The sequence below is a fragment of the Hippoglossus hippoglossus genome, chromosome 13, assembly GCF_009819705.1.
Source record: "Hippoglossus hippoglossus isolate fHipHip1 chromosome 13, fHipHip1.pri, whole genome shotgun sequence".
NCBI classification, from domain to species: Eukaryota; Metazoa; Chordata; class Actinopteri; order Pleuronectiformes; family Pleuronectidae; genus Hippoglossus; species Hippoglossus hippoglossus.
In genome coordinates, this window is record NC_047163.1 from 9,717,369 (window position 1) to 9,736,244 (window position 18,876).

Consider the following 18,876-nt stretch of genomic DNA (forward strand, 5'->3'; position numbering starts at 1 on the left):
AAAAACTTGAATTTCACTAAATCTGGCACAAATATTCACTTAGGCTCAATTCCAGAATTTGATTATGATTAATAGAGAGCTAGTTACAACCCCCGGTTTTTACTTATATTACTGACTGACATAAATACTATTTCCATTATCATTCAGCACACACATCACTTTTACATATTTAAGAGAGAAGCCTGGATGTAATGAACATGAAGCAACATTATCCCGAGTTGACCTTTGCCTAAGAGACGAAAACAAATAAAGAAATAATCAAAACCTTACGGACAAAACCTTGACTGAAACACGTGCCGCCAAGAAATGTTTTGAGGAATGACCTGATTGACGTCCAAGGGCCCTCAAATCCTCCGTCCAATTTTTGATGAGTCAAGGCCACTTGTCCAAATATTCCCTCGGGTAGTTTTCCAAACTGAAACAGCTGCGTCTCCTCACTTGTGAGTGGTTAAGGATTGTCTTCTTCAGAGCGGCATGCGAGACCAATCAGCCGTTGTATCATGTTAGAGTTTATTTAATCTACCTTGCTTCCCAGTAACCACAGCATGGATGGAATTTTAGAAACTCATGACATCTAACCAAAATTCTGTTTACTGCTGGGCTGCTCCGACCGTGTTGATGTGTATCTGTGTACCCACCACAGCCAATGTAAATCAAACTAGAATGGAACTGAGTAGAGTAAATATCTCTGCCAAGGCCCAACAGTCCCTGTACAATTAAAAACAAGCCTTATAGCTAAGGCTACGTTATGTTTCTCAGCTACACCTTGGTAGTTCCAGGTTTCTAACTCTTTTTGTTGCCATACAGTGGCTGAAAAAAGCCTACACCCCATGAAACTGCATTTATAAATCGCACATACTCATACATATTATTCCGATTTTTTATTTTTTTTATCAAGAATCTGAAAGATCAGTGAGAATATTGAAAAACACCTTAATCTTAATGTTAGAGACAGTGAAGAAAATTCTTGGATCTGGCCACTGATCTGGAGCCGCACCAAACTGTAATGGGTTCTACCTTGGGCCATGTGCTACCCCTCTACAAAACTTAATGTAAATTGATGAGTACATTTTACGTGATCCTGCGAACAAACAAACACACAAACACAGAGGAAACTTCCTTAGCGGAGCCTTTATACCATTGTTGACTGGATGACTGTATCTTACACAGTTAAATAGGTCATTTGAATCTTTATCCCACTGATCTTTTGCACTTTGCACTAATTAACTGCAAAGACCTCACAGGCCTGACTCTCACTCACTCAAATCAAGTTGACTGCAGGTCAGTGGCATGCTGGTGCACCAGCAGGAGGCCCAGGACTATTTTTAAAGACATTTTTTCCAAAGGGCATCTACACTTCAGGATTGGGAGCTCAAATCCTGACGGAGCCATTTCAGCAACTTAGTTTGCAGCTATCATGATTTACAGCACACAGTTGTTTAAGTAGGGTAGAGATTTGGAAGGGCTCTAATGTGATCCCCAGGAATCCATGAGGCCTTGGCTCTGTGCCTCAGCACTAACCGGCCCCACTAACATGACAAATAAAACAATATTGTACAACAAAAGAGCACAAACATATATTTCATTTGGTGTAAGATGCCTTATAATTTATTTGAGGCTTTTTATACCCGGCTGTTATCGATTTGTAAGGAGGTTATATTTTCATCTGTGTGTGTTTGTGAGTTAACAGGATTCTGTCAAATCTACTGGATGGAAAACCATGAAACTGGGCGGACGGATGCATTATGGGTCAGAGAAGAACCCAGTGAATTTGTGCGGACACAGATCCGGGGGTGATTCAGGTTTTTTATCTTTTCACTCTCTTAAACATTGCAAGTTGGAATGGTGGATTTCCCAGAGAAAAATGAATGGATCTTGATGGAAAATCTTAGCAGACTGATATTTATGAGAGTGTGCAGCTTGGCGCAGCTCGACTGGGAAGGTTGGACCTTAGTGGAGGTATGAGCTCTACTGAGTGCCAGTCTAGCTCTCGACTGTTTTTGATTCATCATTTTATCTGATTTGTTGAAAAACTAGGTAAGAGTGGATTTTCCAAAAAGCCAGTGGATTATTATTTAGAGGACCTAGGATCCATGATGTGTCCCAGTGTTTTTATAATAACTACATCATGAATAATGAATGATGTAAAACTCTTAAAAGAAGTAAGTGCCTGTAATAAACTTCCCGCACATGCAAAATGTATGAAAATGCTTGACCTCCTAATTGCTATTAGTATTGTTTATGGTAATTCAGCAGAAAGGCAAAAATGGACTTGAACTTTATAAATTTTACATGCTAAAAGCGTTTGTGCTTAATAATCGAGGTGCGGTCATATTAAATCACATATTAGTGCATTTGCATGTATGTGGAAGGTGTATAAATCCATTAGTATATGTTTAAAATTTTGGTTTTCTCGCTCACAAGCCTGAGCTGTCATTGCACAAAAAACTAGTGAAGTTGTGAAATAAGAAAAACTGAATTGAGTATTTGTTTTTTATTATTATTTTAGGTATTTCTAGAGTTTCGGGAATTTTCAAATTGTTTTATATATCTTCAGTATCAGATATCTTCGCTTCTAACAATGTGCCCCTTCTTGCAAAGCCGCCACTTGTTGACTTCCGCCAAGTCAAGTATAGTCAAGCTGCGCAAACAATGTGTGCTTCGGTGCAATGAGTGTATCTGTGACTGAATCGATTGCTCAAGCTCCCTCTGTCAAAAGAATACAAAAAAACAGAAAAATAGGATTAAGAGGCGTTTACATAAGGCTTTTTATGATTGGCGGGCAAACCAGGAGATAAAGACAAACATGCCTAAACCAGCATGCCTGAAAGTAACCCTGCCTATTTTGCAATGCGATTTCATAAAATAACAGTATTCCACAACAAAACCTGAACTGAAGCGCAACAGTTGGGCTACAATCAGATGTCAGAGAAATGATGAGCTATAAATATCATTACCAATTAAAAGGAACCTGTTCAAGGGGTTATTATATTTTCATGACTTTTGATTTCGACAAGCTATAACACATCCGAACCGTGGCTTCAGTGCTGCCTGTCAGACAGTTATCGCTAATAAATCTTAGATTCGGGATCAACATTTAAACACCAGCACGTCTCAATGCAGCTTCACGGTCGATACCAGGAAGCGGATGGATCTTCAATTACGCAGCGAACTGACAGGAAACTCTGCCAAGTCCACACATCAATCGTGTCTCTTTGAAAATTAGATTTTTCCTTTTTCTTTTTTTTCTTCCCATTCTTCGTAATTATGTGGACTTAGTGACAGACAGGGGATAAAGCAGTTCACACATCTCAGACAAGGCTTATCCCTTTCTGTAATCTCTTATTTCATGTAATGTCATATCAGATCAACATGTCTGGAATACACCTCGTCTCTTATTGCATTATTTATTGGAAAACCAACTCTACTGTCCTTCAATCTAATAGTCTAAATTTAATTCATTATTCAATGCTTATCTTTTTAGATTAATCGCATTGCTCTGTTATTTCTCTCTCTTTGTTTTGTACCACTTGTTTTACTCCTCTTATATGACTGCATGTCACGTCAGCCTTTTCCCTCCCTTTCATTTTTGTAATCCCTCCATTTTCTCATTACCATGTGAGCACTATTTATGTGCTCATTTAATCTTAATGAAGTCCTGTGACAGGGACACTTTGCAGGGCGCTTCCTGCAAAAGGGCACAGATCATGTGTGTGTGATTGGATTACCGACTGCCTGGTGCTAATGTTTAACCACAGCAAAAAGCTTACCCCCTCGCTCACTCTCTCTCACATGCACACACACACACACACACACACACAGACACACACTCGCCCTCTCTTCTCTCGCTCCCTGTCACCCAATGTGTGTGTGTTTGGATTTATTTGAGAATGGATTTTGTGCCACCTGATGTTTGTTTGAGACATCATGTCAATTTGAACCGAACCTCTCAGCGTGACACACAATCTGAATTTTTTTGAGTTTCTCCGCAGTGACATTTTATCCTCGACTTCCTCTAATGCCACGAAACATCGCAGCGTCTTATTCCAGCGTTTTGCTTCCACTTTATCATTATGAAGTCTATATTTAGTGTATTTTACGAGCAGAGGCTGAGAACGGAATTAAAAACTGAGATGAGTTGACGCAGTTTGATGGTGATGAGTCTCAGATCTTTCTCTTTTTGAGTGTGTAAAACTATGATATGGAGTTTTGCTATACGACTCTTTTCCGCACCTCCTCTTCTCCAGCGCGATGGCTGCAAAGGCCCATGGGTATGTCACAGCCATCTGCTAAACCAAACTAGCAGACAAATACCACAATTTATTGCATTTCTGAGAAACGTAAATAACTGCAATAAATTAAACCCTTGTATCATTAAGTTGTCTATGAGACTCCAGTGCTTCTATGGTGAGAAACCTGAGAATCATATTTAAAAGAAAACTTGACAAATGAAGGAATTTACAGTGTGGAAAAACAATTACAGACCCAGGTGGCTCATCCCACTTCACAGGTATGGCAATAACTTATCACTGTGGTTGGTGAGAAGAGCTCAACTGTGTCTTTTTTAAATGTACAGGCAGCACATGTACAATATTCTCCAAACAAGTAGAAAAACATTGATTTTAAAGAGCTCCTTATTATTTCCCTGCCGTCTACCCCATGAACCAGCTCTGTCATTCCCTCAGTGACATGTTGTCAGTCAGAGTAATGGCCCTTGGATAATCTCACAGTATAACAAAGTTCCCAGAGCTGTGTCGCAGGAGGGCTGTGAAGCGGGGGGGTCAAAACCCTTTATCCTAGCTCGCAAAAACATATTCAATTCAGCATTTGTATTCATTTGTATTTGTGTTGGACAAGAATCGCTGCATTAATATTCACATAATTTTGCTTGGACACCAAACTCCGATCTGATATCTGTATTTGATACGTTTATGAGAAAATACAATATTAATGGGTGTTGTGCAATGGTTCTGCAGGGGAATTCTGATATCAGGGAGGTCATGTGAACAGCTATTTGTTTCAAAAGTCCTCTCGTGGTCATTTGTGTTTGACTTGAGTTCTGTTTTCGATTATTTCCATCGCAGGAAAACACCGACATTCAGTCCCGTTGGCGGCGTTTGTCCCAGAGCGTCCACAAACATCTCACATCGGAAACGCCTCTGACATCACAGCTATCTCACAGGCGTGCCCCAGCGATCCTGGTGATGCCAAAATTTCTACAAGGAAAAACAAGCTGCTCGGTGTGTTGCATGCCTCTGTCTAGAAGAATCCAGAAAGTGAGATCTCGACCCGTCCTGGAGGCGTGCGAGAAGTCAAACGCACGTACACAGGCACGGATGGATGTACACACAGGACTTGGAGATGACTACCACATGCTGTTTCACATTTCCTGTCCGATCCTCAAATGTTTTTCCTCTCGATACACCGTCCTCCTCTGGCTCCAGAGCTCCTCCTCACTTCACCTCAGAAAAACCCTCGGCTCCTGCGTATCTCACCACCCACATACCATCGCTCCCTCCATATTGTTTCAGATTGAATCCTTTCTTTCATCACCTCCTACCTGTTGCACTCCTCCTCTTCCCGACGCAAAGTAGTTAGTGATTAAAAAGCTCACGGTCAATTGGGCTGATTTCTGCACAGTATGCCACACCTGAACAGGGGGGGGGGAATACAAACTTGCACGGGCTCGTACAAACCCTTGTGTGCACGCTGCTGTGGTCACAATTTAGGGTTTGGATTCCTAATTATGGAACTTGGCCCTTTTTACAGCCCTTTTACAGCAGCGGAGAACGATCCGAGGCATTTACAAGCAACCACAAAACTGCACAGATATTCTCACACGAACGCAGACACGCAGGCCCTTTTTTTATTACTGTCATGCGGCCTAGAGCGCCGCAGTGTCCAGGTGTTTCCAGGCCCCTGCAGCTGTTGACAGGAAAAGGATCCGTCCATCAGCGGGCGGTGGTATCCAAGAAGGCGGCAGCAGACAGCCGCAGGATCAGAGGTCGCGTGTTTGATGTCACTACCAGAGTAGAGGTCACATCTCAGTTGAGGCCACGCAGCGCCGAGGCCTTCACCGTGTCGTGCCCCAGTCATTATACGATTTTAACTCAAGAGCTAGTGGGTCTTTGTTGCTACTGTCAGTGCTCAAGACTACACAAACACAAATGCCTTGGTTTGGAGGATCAAGTGCAATCATTTTCTTTCTCTCTGAAACTCATATACAGATGCACACACAAAGAAAAACCTTAAGATACGCAGTACAGTGTGAGACATTCCAGCTCCGACTGCAGCCAGACAGCCGGGAGGAATGAGCGCACTGATCTAGGACCAGTTCTGTGGCTGCGCCGTTCCCTCCCGTGGTAAACACAGCATTTACAGCAATTAAGTCAATGATTCCCGCACATCAACCTTTAAGCTTTGGCCAACACGTCCTCACAGTTACAGAAGCGAATTCTTTTCCTCAATATCCCGTTACGACCCGCCATATATTCGACTGCAGTAAAAACACGACAAAGTGTAAAAATGACGCCACGCATTCACACAGAAACACGCCATGTACGTAGAGTTGAGCAATGTTTATTTTTCTCTTCCCCCCCTGTGTGTGATTTTTTTATGGGAGAAGGGAGCGAGAACAGAGCAGAACGGAACAGACGGCCTTTGTGTTATTATTAAGCAACGTGGGAAAAGAAAAAGTTCAAATTTAAATAAAAGATATGTATTTTTCATACAATCCCTGCTGTTAGTTAATTTATATTCCAGTTTATCTATAGTTTACGCCGCATTTCTGAATCCTCTCATGTTCAGGCAAATCAGATAAGAGACATAGGACAGAGAAATTCCATTAAAATGCTTTTATAATTACATGAATGAAGATCCACTGAACCTTAGAATTATATTATAGATTACAGGCGCTTTTACAACGATAAAAACCCTCTAAAAATGCTACTAAATGAATACTGAAAAGCAAACTCTAAATCCCAATGATTGTTATATTGATCTGTAGAAAGTGTTTATCGAGAAGTAAGAGGAAAGTGAGAGCTAAAAAATATATCAAGATTTAATGACCATTTTTTTCCAAGTAGAAAAGTCTAAGGTTTAAAAAAAAAAAGTTGCTGTTTTTCAACCAAAGACTTATGATAGGTTCCCTGTTCTTTCTAGCAACTAACATGTTGTGGTATTTATTATGTTTTAATGTTATGCTTTATTAGGTTTTATCCTGTCCTGTCTGTAAGATGCCTCTTTCATAGACTGCACACCAAATCTAAAGCAACCTTGACCTGAACCTGAACAGAAAAATCTAATCATGACCACCCAGGATCCAGGTTTCTCTTAAAAAATGATAAAAAAGAATCTGCATGTGATCACCGTGCACCACCAGAGCAGATAACAAAAGAACAAAAAGAACCAACACGGCGCCCGGAGACAAGAAACTCCATGTTTTTCTTTTCATCGAGATTAAACGGACAAAGCACTCGATGCTTTTGCAAATTAAAAAAAGTCCAGGAGGCAGTTGTGCTGCACTTTGGGTTTTTCTTTGCCAGTGAGAATCAATCTCTCTATCCACTCTGAATCACTCTATTCCTCCTGCAGCCCAATCTGTACTGTCTTTATTACAGAGGAAGAGGCTGGCATATAAAGTGTGAATTTATGGCAGATGAAGGGTTTCGGATTGTCCATGGAGAGTTTGTGCTCCTTGAGGATTTAGTGCTCGCCGCTCAGGACTCGACTGGTCTTCTCACAGACAACATGAGGCATGGACCCTTTCACTCACACACACACACACACACACACACACACACACACACACACACACACACACACACACACACACACACACACACACACACACACACACACACACACACACACACACACACACACACACACACACACACACACACACACACACACACACACACACAGAGATCCACGGGTGCACATTTGCAGTGTAATCTGAACCTCATCAACCACAACCACGAGGACACTAAAAAGACTGTAATGCTTGCTGAAAGTTGGCAAAACACCTGAGACACACACTCACACACAAATGTTTCTCACCACCATGTGTTGTTATCTTTGAGCACAGCCTGAACGCAATGTCCACTTACACACACACACACACACACACACACACACACACACACACACACACACACACACACACACAGATAGTGCCAGCGCTGTTGACAAACTCTCACATGGTCGGCGGCGCTAAAGCCAAATTCCCATGACATCTGTGATATCTATAGAGCTACTATGCCTGAAGGAGAGGCCTCTTTAGCTCACATTCAAAAGCAACTGAATCAAGCTGCTTTCAGTTCTCCTAGAAAGCAGCTTTGATGTGCTTTTAACTCTTAAAAACAACAACAAAGTAATTCACTGTTTTATGAGTCTACTTAAAACAGGCGCTACATCTTTCATGAAATCCCCCCCCCTTGCCTGTCTGTGTCATGGCCTGTCCATATGTGTGTGTAACAGGCGTCTGACCTTTGAGGATGACCTCCAGCTCGTCTCGTAAGATGTCGAAGGTGCTGTATCTGGAGCTGGTCTCCGGGATGATGTTCTTCTTGAGCCAGCCTCCGCAGGCGTACTGGTAGAAGTTGTCACAAGGGTCCACGGTGGCGTCCATGTTTTCGATGAGACGGGAGGCTGCACGGACAGAGAGGAGACGAGCTCTCAGACGATGTGGAGAAAATCTCCAATCTCACGATGTGGAGAGTGCTTTTATATTTTATTTTATTTTAAAGGTCTGATCTGTGAAAAATGTTGGTGGAATACTGTCTGTTAGTGTAACTGCTGAGTGAGTGAGCTCTTGTAGAATGGGATGTGTTGTATTGGCCATATTTCGTCTTTGAAACACAAAACTGAAAAAAGTCCACTGCAGTTCAGGTTTAATCAGTATGTACTGTACACTGCATATATTTTGGGATTTTGAGAAATATGTTCATTTGCATTCTTCCTAAGAGTTGGATGAGAAGCTCAAGACCACTTGCACATGTTTAATTTAAGGCTACGGCCAGCAGCCATTAGCTCGGGTCAGAAGAAAAACTGGGAACTGGAGGTTACAGTTGTAGAAAACAAGCCTGGCTCTGTCCGAGGTAAAAATAAATCCACAGACAACTGTATCTGTACTGTGCACTAATCTTGCATTTTTATATCCCAAACACTTTGTTCTGTACAAAACAAAAGTTTAAAACTGACACATGATATCAGGGGACGTCACGTGCTCAATTATTTTGTTGCCAAGGACAGTCCTTGTCATCATTGGAGGTTCCCAGACAACTATCCTCCAGACTCACTGCACCTTATGTCCAGCATCTGGGACATGAAACCACAATGTTATCAGTTAAGCGTGAGAGTACATTTCAATTTGTGAGCTTGAGAGGTGCTGCTAGGTGGATTTTGTTATCTCTGGGCAGAGCCAGGCATCTTTAGCTGTTTCCCCTTTTGTCCAGGTTTTGTTCTAAGATAAGCTAATTAACTGGCTGCTGGATGAAGCCTTATAATGATGGACAGATATGAGAGAGGGAACATAATCCCATATAACAGAAAGAAAGCAAAGCTCCCAAAACTATTTAAAAAATGTTGAACTATTCCTTTAAAAAGATCTATTCTTAACAGAACAGAGGGAACATATTTCATACTCTTCTCATAATCACAGAAATCAGTTAAATAATTCAAAACTCCATTTTATAAAATCTAAGGTGACACATTTATGGGGCAAATAATTAAAATAATGCAGACATAGATATGAAGGATGTAAAAGAGAATAAAATGGAAATGTGTTTCCTGCTAAGAAGGCAGCTGAGTGATCTCTTGTGACAAGGCTGTCTGTCAAAAGTGACTGAAATGGGACATTGGATCAACAAAAATGTATCAGGAACGAATGGCTCCTATTGAGGGAAACTGGAGGCATAGTTAAATATTTTACATAAGTCGATTTCAGGTTTTATCAATGAAAATCATCTGCAAATTAAGTTATATAAAGTATTAAAGTTAGGGAGGGATTGGGATCTGTTTGCATGAGAAGTTTATGGTTAAATGTTTGGCCTCTTTTCTGTATCAATTTCATGTCCAGGGGATTTTGAAACGATCCAAAAAATGGGTTTGCATGATACAAAAATGTCTCAGCTCATTACTCTTGAGTCACGGGGTCACAGAACACTTACAGTTAAGTTGTAAAAGCTCCACAACAAAGCTCACCTATGTTGAAATACTTGAGCACATTACACACTACACACAAACACTACACCCTGATGGATTTGCTCAAGCTGTATATACTTGTGAATGCTTGTTCCCATTAACAGTGTCGCAACTTCTCCTTTACATGTGTCCAAAGGTGGCCCGGGGTTAATGTGCTTGCTGATGGGGACTGTTTCTGTTTGTTACGGTCACTGTTGGGGCAACATATTCGCTCATAAAGTCCCCATTTTCTCCAAGTATGTGTGAAATACCTGGGCCCCTGCAGCGGTGTCAATTTTCACATCCTGTCCTCTGAGAAAAATCCAAGCCTCCAGGATGATGACAGAAAATAGATCATACAAATTCAAAAAAAATGCACAATGCTTACCTGACTGCGTGCAGTCGGCGGTGGTGCAGATTTCATCTACGGGAAAAAATACAAAACAACTCATTACTCAGTGGAATTTTTGCTGTCATCATTCATTATGTTCATCCTCTGCCTCCCCTTCAACCGTTTTCCCCTCATTTCTTTTCATCTCTGTCTTCCTTCACACAGGTTCAGCCCCAGTTGGAAGTGTTGCTCCCACTCTGTCAGGAGGAATTTAGAGGCCAAACTGTTGAATCTGAATCCGACACACCACAAACCTGCTGTACCCTTAAATATACGCTGCTCAATGCGTTTCGTATGAATGCACATGCTTTGCTCAAGGGTGCACTAGCCCATTTTCCTGAGATGGCAGGTTACACATTTGTGAACTGCAAAAGATAATAACAGTCCAACACACACACACACACACACAAACACACACACATATATGCCCCTGCAGACTGTTTCATATATCATCGAACCTGTCAGGATTTTGTGTTCTTGACCTGCTGAATTTCACGATTGTTCTACACTCAAATATATTATTATTATTCGTAATAGTAGTAGTGGTAGAAGTACTATGAGGTATGGGTATTATCATTATTACTGTCATTGTGTATTTCCACTCTTCAAAAGAGATGTTTTTCTCCTCGGGTGGCACGGTGGTGCAGTGGTTAGCACTGTCACTTCACAGCTATAAGGTTCCTTATGTCTTTCAGAGTTTTCTCCAGATACTCCAGCTTCCGCCCACAGTGCAAAGACATACCAGAATAGGGTTAGGGTTAACTGGAAACTCTGGAGTGAATGTGAGTGTGACTGGTTATTTGTCTCTTTATAGCCCCCTTTTAAAACCCCACTTACATCTGACTTTTGTGTGCAATGTGAATGGATAAAATCGATGTTCACTCCCTGGTCAAAACAGTGAAGACAGGTTTTTATGAGCTGCGGGTCCAATCAGCAGTGATGGGTACGAGACACACGCTAACTTGGCAAGACGGCGAGGTGAGACAACTTCCCAGTTCTGGGGCGTTTGTGACGTTAAACATTTTTTACCAGTGGAAAAAAAACAGAGAGGCAAACTTTTCTACTGGCAATGGGAAAGGATTCAATTGCCTTTTTTTACCGGGTTTTCTTAAGTGTGCAAAAAACCGCATATACGGCTAATTTTTGTATAAAAGAGATATATGTCTAAAGGATAAGTGGCTGGATGGATGGATGGATGATATATTATCTGAAGTTCCCCTCAGATAATATAAGTTCTGGGTTGACACTTTACAAATATAATATTATTGAAATTAATATTTCAGTTATTAATCAATAGGTCTAAAGTTGAGCTTAATGTCTGTGTTGATTTAATAATGGTAGATGCTGCAGTTTTATTGGACCATAGCATCCGTATCAGCCGCCCTTGGGCTTAGGGATTATCTCCTCAATATAATACGTAGCCCAGACCATTTGTCACGTGTATTAAAGTATAATAAGCTTGACATCTAAGTAAAAAATGCAAGCAACGCAGCAGTCAGGACATTAATGATTAGGAAACAATGTCCTATTGGACTGTGACATTGGCCTGAAGCAGGTTCCAGGGGTTTCCCATGGTGCGGGGGAAGAGAAGAGGTGGGGTGTCTGTTCAATTTCACTTTCAAACGATCCAGCTCTCACGTTGTGAATTGATGATATTAACAGTGAAATGTCTGTTGCACAACTCTTGATAATTTTCACAGAAATGTTCTGAAATGTGAAACCCTCGGCCATTTGAGATACTCGGTGTTGTATAAAATCCCACCGAGCAGAAAGGACCTTTGCACTGGGAATTCTTCTTTCCGGCTCAGTGGTTGTACTTTTGCACTGTGTTTTAAAAGCACACAACTCAAGTGTTTTCTCTCCGCCCGAACAAATTGCTGCTCTTCAGCGTGTGCTGCTTGGTGCTTAACATTGTCCGTGAACTCAGACAGACACGATGGTCCGTGCACACGCTCAGATTTAAAAGGTGTCAATCTTCAAAAGTTCTGAAAGGTTCCTTTATTGTTGTGGTCACGTTAAAAACACGTTTGGATCAAGCTTGTTATTTTTACCAAACTTTCATCGCCATGATTCTTGAAAAGGTTTCAGACATTTTCGTTGTCAACCTGAATCCTAAGTCCGACTCACCCGTCTTCTGTGTGGCAAACAGGATGATGAGGGCAACAATGACGATGAAGAGCAAGGAGACGATGGTGGTGAGCCCGATCTCCAGGGAGGTCCAGCGTGGCTTCTTAGCCGAATTGGGGGGGATGGTCTCTGTCATTATCAGGTCTCCTCCTTCAGCTATCGGCTGTAACAACTGACCTGAAAACCACAGAGGAAGAGCTAAAGATTAGTACAGAAATTGAACACATCTGATAATCCATTGTGATAATATATTTAGAATGTGCTGTTCCTCTTTTCTTTCTTTTGGACTCTTAAAGACTACAAAGCGATTTGAAGATAAAGATGAATAAGACAAACGTGTTTTTAATGCATACATTTCCATTGTATCTGCATAATCAGTTAACCTTAAAGTCACAAAGCAAAAATGCTGAACGCTTGCTGATTGCAGCTTTTTAACAAACATTCAGGACATCATTTTAGACAGATGCTGATAATGAAAAGAAGAATAGAAGAGAAACAGTTAAAAAGAGGAAAAAAAGGGAAATAAAGTCATTTGGCTGTGATATTTAAAAAAACGGAAGATAAAAGTCAAACGATATGTTTTTCAAACCGGTTTTGTAGCAAAAGGTGAGAACAATGGACGTTCTTACCCTCTAGAGACAGTGCACTCCGGGAAAAGGAAAATAAACTACCAACACACACTTCTGAAGAACAGAGAAAAAAGAGAGACCTGTCCTCTGCTCCTCACTACACAGCGCTGTTTTCCTCTCTGGGACCGAGTGGGAACTTTACAAAGTTCAAGTTACAAGCAGTTAAGTCTATCTCTGAGGACAATTAATCCTTAATCCCTTGTCGACGTCGCACACACACACACACACACACACACACACACACACACACACACACACACACACACACACCAAACACAAACACACATCTGTCTCTCACACACACTTTTACAAGCTGGTGTCATGAGGCGCCTGTGTGCCGATAGTGGACAAAGTCTCTCAGAGCTTCCACCGAATGAGAACACATGCACAGGTATCACATGTGGCCGCGGTCCTGTCGAATGTGATTTCCCAGATCACTCCTCATTTATGACAAACCAAAGCCAAAGCGTACAGCCACCTCTCCTGGGTGCAGTCATTATCCCGCCTGGTAATTGGCCATGATTGTACACACAGCTCCCTACAGGCTGCTTTCCCAGCTCCACACCAGCACTAAAAGCCTGCATGACTTCACAGCGGGTCATAAGATTTGCAATGGGAGACTAGTGACCGGATGTGATTACAACAGGCGTAAAAGGCAACTAGAAGTAACGGAGGAAGATGAATGATTGAACACATAAAAATAGGCCATGAAGCATTACTATCACACAAGTGGATACAGTATGTTAACCGCATGGGGGGGGAGTGCAGGAGCTTTACAACTTTGCTCGGTTTAAATATTATCGTTTCTATTTTCTCGTCCGCAGGCAAACACATCACTTGTGACAGCAGCCCCACGGCTCCCATAAAAACGATGCGTGCATGACACAATTGGAGGGGCCGTATTATATATTCATCCTCTCTAATCCTGACACAGTGCATGCCAAGAAATGCAAAATGTATTGAAAAGGAAAAGGGACATAAAGACAGAGTGGAGGTATATATGTGCAAAAAAAACAAAAAGAGTGATAGAGTGAGGGGGGGGGGGTGAAGAAAGCCATAAAAACAGAGTGAAACACTAAGAGGTCCTAAATCATGCTGTTAAGCGACTCCCTCTCGGTGAACTGAGGCATGTTTGGTATTAATCATTGTAACCATTTACTGTACATCCTCCCCGTGCACTATCACTCATGCGTTATGGTTACTGCTGATTCCGAGGAGATTACAGAATCTGTTAGTGCCGTGCAGGCGTGATAGTGACGTCTTTATGGCTGTTCGCTCTGTGAGGGAGGAAGCCGAGTTATCTGTGGGGTGAGCTGTCATTTCTGCTGCTGATGTTACTGCCTCTGTTGCAGGATCTGTAATGTGGCTCTATACTGTTTTTCCTGGGTGAGTGTTTTTTTTGTTTTTTGTTGGAGGAATGTGCTGCCGTGTCTGCACCATAATGGTTTAATCAGTTCCAAAAGACAAAACTCCCTCTCCCTGTCTGTCATGATGTAGGTACAGTATCTCAAACACAAACAGTCTGCAGGTCTTGTGAGACCCCGGACGCCTCTTGCACCTAATTGAGTTTGAAGAAGTAGAGGAATGTGGCCTACTTTAAACTCAAAATAACACCTTCTCTGGGATATGATTTTCAGCACTGGGGCAGATGGCTGCACACGAAGAGTCCAAATCTCTGTGAGAACAGACTCGATGCCCAGAGGTGCAGTGATCTAGCTGAAATGAACCCTACCTCCTAAATTGCTTTCCCAATGGCTTGTCTGATAGGAATATGAATGGAATAGAGAAAAAACTTGTTTTAAAGAAAATCACCGGTGCCCATGCAGCTTGAATTTCCGCTTCTGCTCTGCCCAGGGTGAATGAAGTGTCTCTTGATGAGACGAAAAGCATCTTGGTTTTTTAAAACTCCAGTGAGACAAACATTCACCTGCGGCACACGAGCAAGCCCGCAGCCAAACAGTGCCAGCTCCTCATCTCCTGTTGCACGTCGGGAACTCCAAGTGTGTGTGTGTGTGTGTGTGATCAAGTGTGTGTGTGATCAAGTGTGTGTGTGGCGGGTGGGTGGCATGATCAACTGGTGCACGCTGTCCCGGTGTCACCAAGCCGGCAAGCGTGCACACGCACCGAAATAAATAAATAACCAATGCGCACAGACAAACACCCCATACGCGCGGATGGCAGCGCGTGGTGAGGCGCGCTCCGGGCGCGTGAAGCCACTTACCAGATGTGTCGGGAAATTTTCGGTCGATGATATAAATGGGCATCACATCCACTGATCAAACATCCATCAAATCCACGAAGGGAGCGCGCGCTGCTGATCGATCCGCTCCAGACGGTCTATTTGCTTCACCCCTGGATTTCCAACAAGGCACAAAACCGATCCCGCCTCTCTTCTCCCTTTCTATTCTAGGAGAGCACATTCACACGCACGCACACTCACACGCACGCACGCACACCCTTCACTTACAACTACCCACAGCACCACATCTACCCGGACTGGATCGCTGAATTCAAATGATCCATCAGACTCTTGCGCTGCGCAGCTGGTCAAGCGTGTTATCCACAAGCGGGGGGGGGGGGGATTCCTGGTTTCTGCAGCCGGTGACATGTGAGGGAGGCGCTGCCCCGAAGTCGCCTCTCTGAAGTTCCTCGCATGCACCGAGTCGTCGCTTCCTCTGTCAGGGCGGCGGTGAGAAGTGACCCTGTCAGCAGCACTTGCTGTCAGTGGCGCCTCGGCAGCTCCCAGGTTCAGGTGGAGCGATGAAGTGATTCGCAGCGTGTTTCAGTGTACTTCATCATAGCCTGGGCTTCCAGTAGCCTTTGATCCAGAACACTCTGTGGTGCGGATCAGAGAGTACATATTAAAATGATCATCACCATCACCATCTCTCACATTGTAGCAAGAACTTAAAGTAACTAAAGTGAGTTACTCTACTGTTTTTGACTTTTTACCTACAGTAATACAGAATTTTAGAATATAGGACAAGGTGGTGAATATCCCTTGTACGTTTGAAGGTCATCTTCACAATTTAAGTTACCAACTACCATTAGATGTTAGCAGGTGTTAGCGGCCACTATCCTTTGCACCTTAGCGTCATCAAGTGTTTTGTACTTGTAATCAACGATACAGGCGGAACTTGAGGGTACCCTGAGGCTAAAGGTAAAAGATTAGTCTTAATTTCTACAGTGAGGTCCCAGGATCCTGCTTAGGGAATCAGCATATCTTCTAAAACTGGGGTAGGGGACATTTTCCTTATTCCCTCTGCAACAAGGTATTGTTCAGTTGGTTGGTTTGTTTGTGAACAAGATTATGCAAAAACTACTGGAATTATTGCCGTGAAACTTAATGGAAGGATACGGTATGGGTAAGGGAAGGACCCAATCAATTTTGATGTGGATCTTCGATCAAGGGGTAGATCCAGAAATGTTTTATCACTTGCTTTAACTGATTTCCCCTGGGAATAATTTGTGGATCTTTATAACGAAAAAAAATAAGTAATTTCTATGAATGCGTACAATTCGCTGCAGCATAATTTCAATCTAGGACAGCTATTAGGCCTATAGGCAGAGGTTGGTGCTCCACTGAGCGCTATTCTAGTTTTCAAAACATACTTTGAGGGCCTCACAAAATTAAAAAAAGACACATATCACTCTACCTTAAACACAGAGACTGGCTAGAACTGCTTCTCTTTCGTGTGTCATCTGATATCAGATGGTAGTGATGATGATGATGATGCCACTGGCTGTTGGTTTTCCAGGTTTGGCTCAGTCAGTCTTGATGAAGTATTTGCAAGAGTCCTTTTTGAAAGGAAATAATCCCAGCAGGAGATTGTCTCAAACATACAGAGCAGAGGGAGGTTGTAGTACTTATCTTTGAGCTTGACGTTGCTCTGCAGCTCAATGGTTTTGTAAGTTGACGGATCAACCTGTTCCGCGTTGAATAGCTTAAAAATGTATTTTTGTTTACTTTTCTTGTTCGGAAGAGTTTTGGAAACTCACCAGAATAGGCGTGTGATAGCATGTGTTCTTGCAGAGTAGACATATTCAAAATGTTTCACACAATGCACAATTTATTTTTACAACTGGAATGGACAACTCTGAAGGACATGTTCATCTACAATTTACTGTTATTTGCTTTTACCACAGAAGAATAGTTGCTTGCATGAGATCATTTTTGTGTTGCCCTTGTATTCATGAATTGTCTCTCAGGCTGTAAATGCCCCCAGAGGCCTGAGGTTCCCTATCCGTGCAAAAACAAAATGCTGCATCTGAATATCAGGTCTAGGTGTAAATCATGTGGCTCTGCTGGTGTCACCAGTGTTGGCAGTACTGCATATTTTCAACAACTCTATAAAGGGTAGTCAGGGTGTTTGAATATATTCTCATAGGCATAGAGAACATATGCCTATATATATATAGAAATACCTAGTTAAGCATGAAACACAACCCCATTGGTTCTTTTTAAGTTATTAAGCTAAAAAAGTTACACAAGGTTATACAAAATATCCACTTGTTAATATACTGTATACTGTGATTTTAAAAAGGGTTTTTTTTATCAAAAGTGTTGTTTCATACTTCCAGTTATGGTAATGGTGTGTTACTAAGTTATCGGTTTAACAACTAACTACTGTTTCAACAACATGTCAATATCCATATGTCATTCTTGGCAGGGTCTGTTTCACACCTAAATATAAGTGGTTATATCTAACCTTTATCTCCAAGATATTTTGGTGTACTTAACGTGTACTTTGACTTTTTAATTTGGTCCATGTCCCCTGGAGATGAATTGGCTTCACTTTCGGGCTCTATCGTGTCGTCTGAATACAGAAGTTGCCCTCACGCTCAGTAGTTAAAGCCATCACCAGCACTGTATAATGTTTTTGATTCTATTCCAATAACAACCTGCCTGATCTGTTATCTGTGACTGAGCCAGTAACCTGTAATTTGTATCGGGAAATATCTCTCAGACTAGGCCCCATCAAATATTTCTTTATCCAATTATTATTATACCACGTATGACTTTTCCTTTTGTCCCTGCTCTCCATAACATTAAACACAGAAGATCACCAAAGTGTCACTTTCATACGGGCAATTAACTCAAGGATTTGGAGCGTAAAAGTGTAAATTAGCGTTAAAGTGAGAAGAAAGTAAACAGATGCTTCACTTCATAGAATAAATGACCCAATTTTATTGGAAGCAAGAGACCAGACAACTGGATGTCATTGTTTTCAGTGGCTCACCAAAGTCATGCAATATATATTAGGCTGTGTTTGTTGATGTCTTTTTAAAATAAATTTAGGTTCAGCACAGCACTGGTATAAACACCTACCTGCTGTGACGGGAAAACATAGCATATTTGTTATAAGCAAACTTTAACTACACCCAAACCTTTCCTTAAGGACCTTAGACTTTTGCTTTGCAGGCTCATTGCAGCTCCATTGTCCAATATGTAGTTTAGACCTAAGAAATACAGTAAATGACTATGCAAACCTATTTCTTTGCACCCCATCATACCATCCACGGTTCATTGCTTCTGCCCAGCAT

The 18,876-nt window shown here is 41.9% G+C and overlaps 1 protein-coding gene across 4 annotated transcripts in view; it reads right to left on the bottom strand.

Annotated features, from left to right (window-relative positions):
* Positions 1-16,143, bottom strand: part of LOC117772822 (neprilysin-like) — a 32,133-nt gene extending 15,990 nt beyond the window's left edge. Inside the window, exons 1-4 of one of the 4 annotated variants that reach the window (XR_004615840.1) lie at positions 15,554-16,143; positions 12,704-12,880; positions 10,574-10,609; positions 8,491-8,652 (exon numbers count right to left, since the gene is read on the bottom strand). Coding sequence is in view for 3 of the 4 variants with exons in the window: in XM_034604328.1 (XP_034460219.1) it covers positions 8,491-8,652; positions 10,574-10,609; positions 12,704-12,880; positions 15,554-15,596 (418 nt within the window). In the remaining variant the exon portion in view is untranslated. Of the gene's footprint in view, positions 1-8,490; positions 8,653-8,945; positions 9,087-10,573; positions 10,610-12,703; positions 12,881-13,332; positions 13,550-15,553 lie in introns of those variants that run through there. The other 3 variants (XM_034604328.1, XM_034604329.1, XM_034604330.1) reach the window with 3 other exon arrangements.
* Positions 16,144-18,876: the final 2,733 nt, after the last annotated feature.